This window comes from Heterodontus francisci, chromosome 16 (assembly GCF_036365525.1).
Source record: "Heterodontus francisci isolate sHetFra1 chromosome 16, sHetFra1.hap1, whole genome shotgun sequence".
Lineage (NCBI taxonomy): Eukaryota > Metazoa > Chordata > Chondrichthyes > Heterodontiformes > Heterodontidae > Heterodontus > Heterodontus francisci.
The window spans coordinates 58,461,928-58,475,908 of NC_090386.1; the positions used below are offsets into that span (position 1 = coordinate 58,461,928).

Genomic DNA, 13,981 nt, shown 5'->3' on the forward strand with positions numbered 1-13,981 from the left:
TTGAAACTTGGCAGAGTGGAGCCAATGTGCTTCAGCTTCAGCTGATTCATGCACCACAGTGACAAAAGGAAAGGGGTATTAATGAAAGAGCACAACAAAAACAAAACAAAGCAGATTTTTGAACAGGACCTTTCACACTGCACTGCTGTCCAGAAGCTAAGTCAGTGTAATATCAATCTTGAATCTGTTAAGTGTGGTTTGAATACTGTGTGTATGATTGATTCTGCTAATGTTACCATAAAACCTCATTATATCCAACTGGATTGCCAAGCCAAATCATTGACAGGGTAACGTGGAGTTCAGCTTCCCTGCCACAGGGGAGCCCTACAACAGTGGTGCTGAGATCATTCTGAATATTGTCCTGAAAAGAAAAAAAATCAACAATGGCTGAGCGTGTACGCCGAGGTTTTTGGGCACTGCATTGGAGATCTTAGTGGAAGAGATGGAAAGGAGAGATGTCCAGTACTCTCGGTGGAGGGTGTGGGTAAGTAGAGGGTCTCCAGTCACATGCTTAGAGGGCAGTGGGAAGAGATAGTGACAGAGGTCAATGCCAGGAGTGTAGCCTCAAGGACCTGAATGCAATGTCGCAAGAAGTTTAATGATCGCACATAAGTTGTCAAGGTGAGGAGTGCATCTTCGGATACCCTATTTTACCAGCTGCAGCACTATCCTGATTCACTGCTCCATTCACTACACCCCCATCATTAACTTATCAACAATTTCTATCAATCAGGACTTATATCTATCTTAAAAGCAAAATACTGCGGATGCTGGAAATCTGAAATAAAAACAAGAAATGCTGGAACCACTCAGCAGAAGGGTCACTGACCCGAAACGTTAACTCTGCTTCTCTTTCCACAGATGCTGCCAGACCTGCTGAGTGATTCCAACATTTCTTGTTTTTATTTCAGATTTCCAGCATCCGCAGTATTTTCCTTATATTTATCTTCATGTGCTTTATCTTACCCTCACATACTTAACACTGTTGCAAGCCTCACACCCACATCTCACAGTTTGCACACACTAGCAGGTATTCAATAACAGTCCTATCACCCAAACATATTGCATGACACACATTGACACACTTCCCTCATTCTTGCAAGAGAAGGTCATGCACAATAGGAGGCAGCAGGAATTAACAGCAATGTGAGATGCATGCCAGCATGTTTTAACCCCTCCCCCACCCCATGGAGAGACAGTGCTGGCCGTTATGGGAAGTGCCACTGCTGAGAGTATTTTTTCCCCTCCTCCTCCCTCTTCTAGCAACGTGTCCAGTTTTGTATGGCCTCTGCTTATTCTCCCAGTCATTGTCAATACCAAAAGTAAGTCCTACTAGGCCACCTCAATGTCTAGAAGCTCCAGGAGCCTTTAAGTCAGCAAGAAAAACTTCAGCACCAGCCAGCCCACTCCCTGTGGACTACTGAAACTTCAAACAAGTATGGAAAAGCACCCAAAATGCATAGAAATGCAGCAACAGCCAGAAGAAACAACCCAACAACCAACCTGCAAGGAGTTAATAAACCCTTTAAATAACACTGATGAAGGGATCCTTCATGTCGTTTAACATTGTGTTCAACTGTACAAGGTTAAGAGAGGGTAAAGGCTGGAGTAAGGAGCTCCAAAATAGCAGCACTGGTACCAAATCAGCATTGCCGCTGATTGACATCATGATCTGCCTACTATGCATGCTACTGGTGGTCATTAGGTGCAGCAAGCTAATCCCATTACGAAGATGGCATCCAGCGTACTTCCTGACGTTAGTGTGCACGCATGTCACAAGCACATATTTGCAGCTTAAGAGGCCTTGTAGAGCCCAAAAAACAGACATTACAGAGTCCTGTTTCACACCCTACAACTCTCCCAATTTGAAATCCTGTCACCTGAACCACCCAACCCCTGTCACGGCTGTTTCTTGACCTGCTATCCTATTTTAGTGATCAGATTTATGCTTGCTTGTCCTATACTGAATGGCTGAACTGCATCCCTGGACCCCTTGATACTATGCCGTGTGGGAAATTTCTATTCTCCCCACCAATCCATGATTAAATTGGTTGCCACTCACTGTCAAATTGTTGCTGGCTTCCCTCATGCACACACAGGACTGAATTTTGTTCTCTTGTTAGAGGCGGGTTCGGTGGCATGGTTCAGGCAGAGGATCTCCGTAGAGCTGTCTGCCACAAAACTCGGCGCTGTACCACAGTGTGGCAAACTTTCTCAGAGGCAGGGAAGTACCGTGGTGGTACGGGCAGCCCAACATGATGGCATTATCATTTAAATGTTTGAAATGCTGCTTTAAATAAATTTGAATCTAATTCACTGCAATCAAATGAAGCTCTCAATTTTGCACTTGGCATGAGGCAGTCAGTTTCGCGACTTTGAAAAACTGGTGCCACTGAAGCAAAAGTCCTTGGTGCCGCAAAAGGGAAGGTAACACAACCAGAGTAGCACAGTGGAAGTTGGGTTTACAGCAGCCATTGCCACTGTGCTGAGTGTCCAAGGGCTTGTGTGTGAATGGGGTGATCTCTGCAAGAGGATTGTATGTGATCAGGGGAAGCTCTGCAAGGGGCTTGTATGCAAGGAGAGAGTAAATGCAGGGCTAGCAGGCTTTTAAAGATGGCGCTGGCACCTGCTCCAACATCAGATGACGCCGTGAACAGCATCTCCTTTGCTGCCCTCCCATGTGATCGGGGCGACGGCTGCTGCCATTATGCTGACCGCGTAATCGCAGCGGCACAGCCGCTGACATCATAAGCGAGACAGCTGCCACTTTGCCCACCCACTGCCTCTTCCAGTGGCGGGATCATAAAATTCAGCCCACAGAGTGTGTTTTTAGCTGCCCCACTCTGCGCCAACTGACAGCAGTTTTCACACACACCCAAACTCCATCTCCTTTGCTCCCCATCATCTATCTTTCTCTCTTTCTCCACTCCTCCTACACTCCACTCTCTCTCTTCCTCCCCTTCTTTCCCTCTCCTATCTCTCTTGCCCCTTCCTTTTCCATCCCCTTTTCTGCCTACTATTCCCCCATCTATCCTCGCTCCTCCTCTTCCCATCTGCCTCTTACACACTTTGGTTCAATTATCCTCTGGCCCTCTAACCCTACAAGATCTGAATACTGTACTTAGTTTGACTTCCCATTTGGAATGATATAGGAGATCAATTAATAATTGAGTAAAGTCCTCAGGATATTAATCTAATGTTCTAATATGCATTCCACATGCATATATTTATATTAGAATTGAGGGCTTTACTCTATCTGGCTGTGCTATTGTGGGCATAGGGTTTTATTCCCTAATACTACCAGCATACCAGATTGTTTGGGTCTGATTTTAACTCACTCAAAATCCATTGACTTATACAGAGTTAAAATTAGGCCCTTTGACACCATCCAGGACCAAGTAGTCAACTTGATCACCACCACATCTATTAGGCTAAACATCCACCCATCAGGCACCTGCGCACCATTTCTGCAGTGTGTACTACCAACAGGATGCACCGCAGCAAATAGGCAAGACTGCTTTGGCAGCACCTCCCTCACCTGTGACCTCCACCATCCTGAAGAACTAGTGCAGCATGTAAGTGGGAACACCTTCACCTCCAAGTCACACACCATCTTGAATTTAACAAAGTTCGCTGTTCCTTCATCATTCCTGGGCCAAAATCCTGGAACTCCCAGCCTAACAACATCGTGGAAGCACCTTCACCACAGGTACTTCAGTGATTCAAGAAGACCGACCACCACCTACTCAGGGCAACTGAGGGCTGGTGGGTGGGGGGGAGGGGTGTGCAATTAATTCTGGCCTTGATAGCAACAGCCACATCCTGAAAAGGACCCTGCTGTTTTCAGGCATGTGACCTTACTGCCTTCTCAGAAGAACAAGTTAAAATTGACAACAGTAGGAATGAAGCAAGTAAGTCTTCCAGGCAACTTTTCCATTGTGGAAAAGAAATCAAACAAGTTGCAAAATGAATTGCCAGTTTGCTATCATCTGTCTTTCTCTCAATGATAAATGTTTAAATTACCCCCAATATTTTAATTTTTTCATTAATGCTCCTTTTTTTATTAAGGAATAATTATATTCAATATTAAATAATTACCATCTTCAACACTACCAGTATCTGGGCAACTAATACTTACCATCCGATACTGCACATCAAGCATCAGTGCTTGTTGAACATAGCGCTCAAATAGTGATCTCTCCATGCCAAGACGCCTGCAGAACTCATTGCTTATAATGGGACGCAGCTGCATGTGGTCTCCCAGAAGAACAATCTGAAGGGAAAAGCATTGTTTTATACACAAACAGGACCAAATTAGAGAAATCAAACTCAAGTAGACTTTGATTTCTCCATAGTCAATGTAGCTTATTTCATAGGCATTACAGGCGTGCAATCCTTCCTGCCTGATTTTCTTTTATGCACTGCTACCCAATGCTCCAATACACCCAGGCACAGAAACACAAAAATCTATTCCACATGTCTGATTATCAGGAAGTCCTAGACTTTGTAAAACCAACTCTCCCGAACACTCAATTAATTGCAAGGCAGGACTTCTGCCCATAATGAAGATTTTAAAAATAAGAATTATTCCTCTTCTTCACCTGTAATTTACATAAAAATACAACCACCTGAATTTGAACATGTGTTTTCTGAATAAACGAAAATAAATCGTATACTATTTTAGCATAAAATTCACTAATTTGCAGAAGCCGAAACTAACCTAATCTAGTACCTTTAAGAATAGACTGTGAACCCAATCACTTCACTGGATCCCTTCATGAAAATTGCAAAGGATATCAAGATTAACACAAAATGTTTACAATTGACTACCCTTTTTCTTCTAATCTCATTTTTATAATTGTTACGACCAGGTGAGAAAGGTGTCTAGGGGCCCCTCTCAGGCTTTACCTAGTCTTACCGTAATAGGGTTTAATTTTAAACACATCGTGTTTTTAGCTCCTCTTTTGTGAATCCTTTCCAATTATAAGGCAAAGAAACCAGCACAAACAGGCTTTCTTAAATTTAAAGAAGAAAGATTGAAATTTATTAAACTTAAACTCTAATTTGGTTGACGCCTACGGATACACGACACGCCCATGCTAGCATGCATACGCGATACACACATGCAAATAGAGACGGAAAAGGGCAGAAGAAATAAGGTGGAAACGTTTGAGGCAATATCTGAAGAGTTTTTGTTACAGTTCTTCGAGCTCACTGTAGAGTTCTTGCTTGTAGGTAGATATTGCTTTTCGTTGGGGCCCAGTATTCTTCTTAAACCTTATTCACTGTAGGAGACTTTTCTCTCGGGGTTTGTGTGTCTTCAGTGGATTCAGAGGCATGTGAGAAACAGATGGGAGCAGACAGGAGAGATCTTCTCAGTCCAGGAGCAAACAGTCTTTCTGAGTTCAAACTGTTTGTACAATTCAGAAAAACCCAGGCCGCTAAGCAGGTTAGTCATGTGACTAACTGGTCTGACCACGTCTTGGATTGTATCACCTTAGCAGTCTCTGGAATGCTCCTCTTACACACAATACCTGGTGATCAAGGTCCATTGTGGGTTGAATGTGTCAGGGAATGGTCCTTTGTCCTTCCAAGCACTGTCTATTAATATGCCAATGTCTTTTCCAGCCACGGCTGATGTGTTTAACAAGTCCTTTCTTCACTCCAGTAACAATTTCAAATCAACATTAACGCGCCTCATTCTTGGCAGGTGGGGGCCTAGCATGACACAATTATATTAGAAGGAAAAGGGTAGTCAAGGGTAATGCTATGTAAATTTTTAAAAAAAGATGGGGGTAATATTGCAAAGGAAAATAGCAGACTTGTTCAATATTAACTTTGTATCAGTCTTCACTGTAGAGGAAGAGGAAACTACATATAAATATAGGAATCAAAACATCAGTACAAGAGGAGGCCATTTAGCCCTCAAGCCTATCCACCATTCAATGAGACCATGGCTCATTCTGCGACCTAACTCCATATACCTTTGCCCTATATCTTTAAATACCTTTGGTTAACAGAAATCTATTCATCTCAGAATTAAAATTAACAAACGATGCAACATCAACTGCCATTTGCAGGAGAGAATTCCAAACTTCTACCACCATTTATATGTAAAAGTGTTTCCTGAAAGGCAAGGCTCTCATTTTTATGCTCTGTTCTGTAGTCCTAGATTTCCCAACCAATGGAAAATATTTGTCTCCATCTACCCTATCTGCTCCATTTAATATCTTAAAAGCTTTGATCAAATGATGCCTTAACCTTCTAAATTCCAGGGAATGCAACCCTAGTTTGTGTAATCACTCGTTGAAATTTAACCCTTGGAGTCCAGGGGCTGAATGTTATTAGCTCGCCGCCGGTCCCGGCAGTGAGCTTCAAAAAGTGCGCGGAGACACGCGAGAAGTGTCCCACAGAGCCACCGTGATATTTCGCGCGGCAGCTCATTAACATGGAGGAGGCAGACTGCCCGCCCCCGATGACGTAGAGGGGACGGGCACTTCATCCCTGGTAATGGCATCTGGCACCAACGCGCAAGCGCCCGTGCCATTTTTAAAGGGCTTCAAGCCCTTACTGGTATTTTAATTTTTAAAGTGAAATGGATGTGACATGGAAATTTATAAATTTAATAAAAGATCGAAGGCCCCCTCCCAACCCCCCAATGACCATAGACTTCAGTTATTGTCATTTCCCCACTAAAGAAATTTTGTTCCCATCATGAACTCCCCCCCCAAACTTCATTACCTTTGCCCTTCAACCCCTTGCCACCATCCCTTCAGCCAATAGAAACAGTTTTCTCTGCTGCCCCCCCCCCACACCCTGAAAATTTCACTCTTCCCCACTCCCCACCAGTGTCATGCCTCAGATCTCCAAATGGACATCCGAAGGCACGGGACTACTGGCCATCGGTCATAATATCAGTGTGGGAAGGCCATCGGGTTAAGGTAGATGCTTATGCAGTCATTTTAATGTAATTAACATATTAAAATAAAGTCTCCGTCACCATGAGGCAGGAGGCCACCATGAGGCCTCGTCACTGCCTGTAAAGTGGGGCGGGGCCTTCCCAGCACGAGGCCCATGGCAGGCCTCTCCCAGAAGGATATTTCGGGCCCCAACCATGACCCCTGACATCGCGGGCTTATAAAATTCAGCCCCAGGTATCATTCTGGTAAATCTACACTGTACTTCCTCCGTGGCTTCCGAAGATGTGGTGCCCAGAATGGAACACAGTGCTCCAGGTGTAATATAACCAGGGCTTTGTACAGCTGTAGCATGACTCTAACCCCATGTATTCTAGTCATCTAGATATAAGGACCAGTATTCCATTAGCCTTTTATTATTTTCTATGCCTTTCCATGACAATTTAATGATCCACGTAAATGGACTGCCAAGTCTCTTTGAACCTTCACTGCTTCTTGCTTTTCACCATTTAGGAAGTATTCTGATCTATCCTATTTAAACCCAAAGTGGATGACCACACAGTTGCCTGTATTGGCATTCATTTGCCACAGTTTTGCTCAATCACTTCATCTATGAATATATCTTTGTAATTTTATGCTTCCATCTACACTGCTCGCCATACTGCTTATCTTTGTGTCATCAGCAAACTTGGATATGTGGCTCTCTGTCCCATCATCTAAGTCATTAATAAATACAGTGAATATTTGAGGCCCAAAATAGATCCCTGTGGGACACTACTAGTCACATCCTGCCAATTAGAGTACCTTCTCATTACCTCTACTCTCTGTGTCCTGCCACTCAGTCAATTTCCTAACTAGGTCAATAATTTGCCCTTGATTCCATGAGCTTCAACTTTGACAAACAGTCTAATGAAGAACTTTTTCAAATGTCTGCTGGGGGTCCATATAAATAACATCCATAGGCATTTCCCCTGACCACTACTTTAGTCGTCTCCTCAAAAAATTTAATCAGGTTTGTCAGGCATGACCTACTCTTTACAAATCCATGCTGGCTCTCTGATCAGCTGGAAATGTTCTTGGTGTTCAGTCACTCTATCATTTATCGTAAACTCTAGCAGTACACCTGATCTTCCAGGGAAATAAATGATGAATCATGGACTGAAAGTCACTAAAGTTACCATAGGTAAGAAAACAGCATTAGAAAAAATAATGGCACTAAAGACAACAAATCCCTAGGACCAGATAAATTTCACTCCTGGATTTTAAAGGAAGTAAATGAAGAATTGCAGAGTCTATCAGGAGAACTATAGCAGCAGTTACAACAAACAGAGAGTATGGAGCAGTGGAGGTAAGTTATGAACCAGTATTTAGTTTATGGTTAATGTTTTTGGTTGTTAGTGTAAGCATTTTGCTTGTTGGTTAGTGTTTTTAGCAATTAGTTTTTTTTATGGGTGTGTGGGTTTTTTTTAGTGGTTATAGTTTTAGTCCTACCTAACAGTTAAATAGCCTTAAAGATTAAAAAAAAAGTATGAAATAACTGTTAGCTAATACGGCAGGACAGCTGTTGGCCACATACACATCCTATACTATGGGGGAACTCCAGAACACTTTGTGTGTCCTAGTAAACTACATGTGCTGGAAGTGTCACGGACTGCTTGAGATCAAACTCAAATTTTCTGAGCTTGAGGGGTGGCTAGCGTCACTAAAGTGCCGAGAGTTTTGTGGATAGCCATTTCAGGAAGTGGTCACCATACAGCTAAAGACAGTTCCAAAGGGGAGGGCATTGATGACCATCAGGCAGACTAAGAAGAACAGGCAGACAGTGCAGGAATCTCCTGGCAGTTTGGCATTCAGTGCGACATACCAGAGAAGGTGTTGACACTTCGGGGGATTGCACTCTGAAGCAAAACCATGAGAAATGTGCTTGCATGGAGTGGGGGGAGGTGCAGGAGGGGGGAACAAGCAAATGTAGAAAGACAGTTGTTATAGGGGATTTGATAGACAGCGGATCGTCAGTTCTGCAACTCTAGATGTGAGTCCTGAATGGTGTGCTGCCTCCCTGGTGCCAAGCTCACTGAATGAGTGCAGGATATTCTGCAATGTGAAGGGGAAGAGCCAAAGTCATGGTCCATGTTGAAACCAGTTCATAGGTAGGGATAGAGTTGAGGTTTTTAGGCAGAAACTCAGGAGCCAGGAAAAAGGTTAAAGAACAGGATCTCAAAGGTACTAATCTCTAGATTACTCCCAGTCACAAGCTGGTGAGTAATGAAACAGTGCAAGTGGATGCATGGCCGGAAAAGTGGTGTGCAGGAGGGAGGGCTTCAGATTCCTGAGGCATTTTGACCAGAGGTGAGGTGAGAGTGACTTCCCTTGACATCAAAGCAGCACCTGACTAAGTATGGCATCAAGGAGCCCTAGCAAAACTGAAGTCTATGGGAATCAGGGGGAAAATACTCTGCTGATTGGAGTCATACCTAGCACAAAGGACGATGGTTGTGGTTGTTGGAAGTCAATCATCTCAGCTCCAGGACATCACTGAAGGAGGTCCTCAGGGTAGTGTCCTAGGCCCAACCATCTTCAGCTGCTTCATCAATGACCTTCCTTCAATCATAAGGTCAGAAGTGGGAATGTTCGCTAATGATTACACAATGTTCAGCACCATTCGCAACTCCTCAGACACTGAAGCAATCCGTACAGCAATGCAGCAAGACTTGGGCAATATCCAGGCTTGGGTTGAGAAGTGGCAAGTAAAATTCGCACCACAAAAGTGCCAGGCGATGACCATCTCCAACAAGAAAGAATCTAACCATCTCCCCTTGACATTCAATAGCATTACCATCATTGAATCCCCCACTATCAACATCCTGGGGGATACCATTAACCAGAAACTGATCTGGAGTAGCCATATAAATACCGTGGCTGCAAAAGCAGGTCAGAGGCTAGGAATCCTGCAGTGAGTAATTCACCTCCTGACTCCCCAAAGCCTGTCCACCATCTACAAGGCACAAGTCAGGAGTGTGATGGAATGTTCTCCACTTGTGTGGATGGGTGCAGCTCCAACAACAATCAAGAAGCTCAACACCATCCAGGACAAAGCAGCCCACTTGATTGGCACCCCATCCACAAACATTCACTCCTTCCACCACCGACGCACAGTGGCAGCAGTGTATACCATCTACAAGATGCACAGTAACAATGCACCAAGGCTCCTTAGTCAGCACCTTCCAAACCCACGACCTCTACCACCTAGAAGGGCAAGGGCAGCCATGCATGGGAACACCACCTGCAAGATCCCCTCCAAGCCACACACCATCCTGACTTGAAACTATATTGCTGTTCCTTCACGATCGCTGTAGATGTACTTACTCAACATGGACTGCAGCGGTTCAAGAAGGCAACTCACCACCACCTTCTCAAGGGCAATTAGGGATGGGCAATAAATAATGGCCTGGCCAGTGACACCCACATCCCATGAATGAATAAAAAAAAATTCTGGGGCAGGAGGGAAACCTGTACAAGCCGGACAGGGTGCAGCTGAACAGGGCTGGAGCCAATATCCAAGCATGGAGTTTAACTAACGCTGTGGGGAGGGTTTAAACTACCTTAGCTGGGGGAGGGGCATCAGGACGCAGCAGCAGAAAGGAGAGACAAGAAGCAAAGAAAAATAGGGACAAACAGCAACAGTACAAAGAATAGTGCAGAAAGCACAGAAATTAGATGGAAGAAAGCCAAGTCGACTAGTATGGTGTTGGAATGCATGTATGTTAAAGCAAGTAATGTTACAAAAAAAAATTTGTTTGACAAGTTACAGGCACAAGTTATGGGGTTATGATATAGGGTCTATAACAGAGATCTGGCTTAAACATGGGCAGGAATGGGAACTAAGATTTGGCGGCACAGTGGCGCAGTGGTTAGCACCGCAGCCTCACAGCTCCAGTGACCCAGGTTCGATTCTGGGTACTGCCTGTGCGAAGTTTGCAAATTCTCCCTGTGTCTGCGTGGGTTTCCGCCGGGTGCCTCCCACCTCCAAAGACTTGTAAGTTGATAGGTAAATTGGCCATTGTAAATTGCCCCTAGTGTAGGTAGGTGGTAGGAGAACGGTGGGGATGTGGTAGAGAATTTGGGGTTAATGGAGGATAAGTAGAAATGGGTGGTTGTTGGTCGGCACAGACTCGGTGGGCCAAATGGCCTGTTTCAGTGCTGTGTCTCTAAATAAATAAATAAAGATTTCTGGCTACAGTGTATCCTGGAGATATAGAGAAGGATAGGGGAGATGGCAGTATTGATCAAGGATAATAATACAGTTCTACACAGGGATGATATATTTGAGGGTTCAAAGACTATATCTATTTGGTTAGAATTAAGGGGCTGGTACATTGCTGACTGTTTACTATAAACCCCCAAACAGTGAGAAGGAGATAGAGGAACAAATGTACAGGGAAATTTCAGGTAAATGTTAAAAAAAGAGCTATTTCAATTACCCAATATTGATTGGGGGAAAAAAAAGAATAAAGGGAAAGTGTGTGAAAACATTTAAGCTGATTATTGAGAGCCAACATGGATTTGCAAAGGGGAGGTCTTGTCCAATGAACCTAATTGAATTTTTAAAGTAATTAACTAAATCCAAAGACAGTCCCCTATCTATACTTTAGTTATTTCTTTAAAAAATTCCCCTCAGAGAGAGAAAACCTGGAAAGCCCAGTCCTGGTTCACGAAGGCAATATTGACATGGGTCCGTAAAGGAATTCTGTACTGCAGACCATTTCATTCTCCAAGCTAAAGAAGACACCAGGTGAGAGAAATTAAAATCGATGGTTTGAAATCTATTTTTAACAATAATTTAGAGCAAAATCATTGCAACTTACCTGATTTGCATGTTTATGTGCGACAATAGGGATTAACAATTCTGGTTCAGTGCACATGGCACTCTCATCCACCAATACTTGACGCACACTCAATTTCTTTAGAATGGTGCTGGAAGAAGTGGCACATGTGCAAAGGATGACGTCATGACGTTTAAGTTCATAGTTACGTGCATCGTTGAGCAATTTCTTGTATCTAGAAAATGATGTCAACTGTCAACCAAAATGTAACTTTACAGATTAGTATTGTAGTGTTCTCCTGATCATTGGCTGTAACTTCAGTGGAAGACCACAGAAACTCCAGAAAAACAGCAGATGAGTGGGAGAACCCTATGGAAATTCACTTCTATGTGTTGTCTCCAATGTCTTAGGTAGCAACAACATAAATACTTCCTCCAGTAGTTTAGTATTTTAACAATGAACTGGACAGCCAAAGAACAAAGATTTCTGCCATTATATTCAAACAACAAACATTACTGCCTGCTGTTGAGAAACTCCCTGCAAAAGTGTTTACCAATTGACTCAAATCCTTAATTAAAAAGATAAAACACCAACCAAAAAGTCTCAGAATTTCTTTTGCAATAACCTGAAACTTTTGGTGGTATTTGTACCATCTTTAATGCATCACAGTCCAAATTTCCAGTGCCAGCAGATACAATTTACAAAACAACATTTTAGTGCTGCTGGGAAAATTCTCCTTGCTGGTAAATGATGATGAAGAAATCCGCATTGTGATGAATACAAAATCACATCCATCATATTTACAATCTTGCAACAGTGAGATTCTGTTCTTTCTCAGCGTTCAGGTACATGCATTGTGAAATACTCAGTGAAGCACAGAACAAACTGCATATCCTTGGTGCACAACATTGGGGCGGCACAGTGGCGCAGTGGTTAGCACCGCAGCCTCACAGCTCCAGGGACCCGGGTTTGATTCCGGGTACTGCCTGTGTGGAGTTTTCTCCGGGTGCTCCGGTTTCCTCCCACAAGCCAAAAGACTTGCAGGTTGATAGGTAAATTGGCCATTATAAATTGTCACTAGTATAGGTAGGTGGTAGGGAAATATAGGGACAGGTGGGGATGTTTGGTAGGAATATGGGATTAGTGTAGGATTAGTATAAATGGGTGGTTGATGTTTGGCACAGACTCGGTGGGCCGAAGGGCCTGTTTCAGTGCTGTATCTCTAATCTAATCTAATCTAACAGGGGTGAAAAGAAGGGCTTATTTATTTTTTATTTTATTTCATTTTTTTTTAGAACATTACAGCGCAGTACAGGCCCTTCGGCCCTCGATGTTGCGCCAACCTGTGAAACCATCTGACCTACACTATTCCATTTTCATCCATATGTCTATCCAATGACCACTTAAATGCCCTTAAAGTTGGCGAGTCTACTACTGTTGCAGGCAGGGCGTTCCACGCCCCTACTACTCTGAGTAAAGAAACTACCTCTAACATCTGTCCTATATCTATCACCCCTCAACTTAAAGCTATGTCCCCTCGTGTTTGCCATCACCATCCGAGGAAAAAGACTCTCACTATCCACCCTATCTAACACTCTGATTATCTTATATGTCTCTATTAAGTCACCTTTCCTCCTCCTTCTCTCCAACGAAAACAACCTCAAGTCCCTCAGCCTTTCCTCGTATAACCTTCCCTCCATACCAGGCAACATCCTAGTAAATCTCCTCTGCACCCTTTCCAAAGCTTCCACATCCTTCCTATAATGCGGTGACCAGAACTGCACGCAATACTCCAGGTGCAGCCTCACCAGAGTTTTCTACAGCTGCAGCATGACCTCATGGCTCCGAAACTGAATCCCCCTACTAATAAAAGCTAACACACCATATGCCTTCTTAACAGCCCTATTAACCTGGGTGGCAACTTTCAGGGATTTATGTACCTGGACACCAAGATCTCTCTGCTCATCTACACTACCAAGAATCTTCCCATTAGCCCAGTACTCTGCATTCCTGTTACTCCTTCCAAAGTGAATCACCTCACACTTTTCCGCATTAAACTCCATTTGCCATCTCTCAGCCCAGCTCTGCAGCCTATCTATGTCCCTCTGTACCCTACAACATCCTTCGACACTATCCACAACTCCACCGACCTTCGTGTCATCCGCAAATTTACTAACCCACCCGTCTACACCCTCATCCAGGTCATTTATAAAAATGTCAAACAGCAGTGGCCCCAAAACA

General features: G+C 43.6%; 1 protein-coding gene across 4 annotated transcripts in view; it reads right to left on the reverse strand.

The window, feature by feature from the left end:
• helz2a (helicase with zinc finger 2a) overlaps positions 1–13,981 on the reverse strand; it is a 163,866-nt gene that overhangs the window by 33,370 nt on the left and 116,515 nt on the right. For all 4 annotated transcript variants that reach the window (XM_068048217.1, XM_068048215.1, XM_068048216.1 and 1 more), the window contains exons 15-16: positions 11,783–11,975; positions 4,139–4,273 (exon numbers count right to left, since the gene is read on the reverse strand). In XM_068048217.1, the coding sequence (XP_067904318.1) occupies positions 4,139–4,273; positions 11,783–11,975 (328 nt within the window). The remainder of the gene's footprint in view (positions 1–4,138; positions 4,274–11,782; positions 11,976–13,981) is intronic.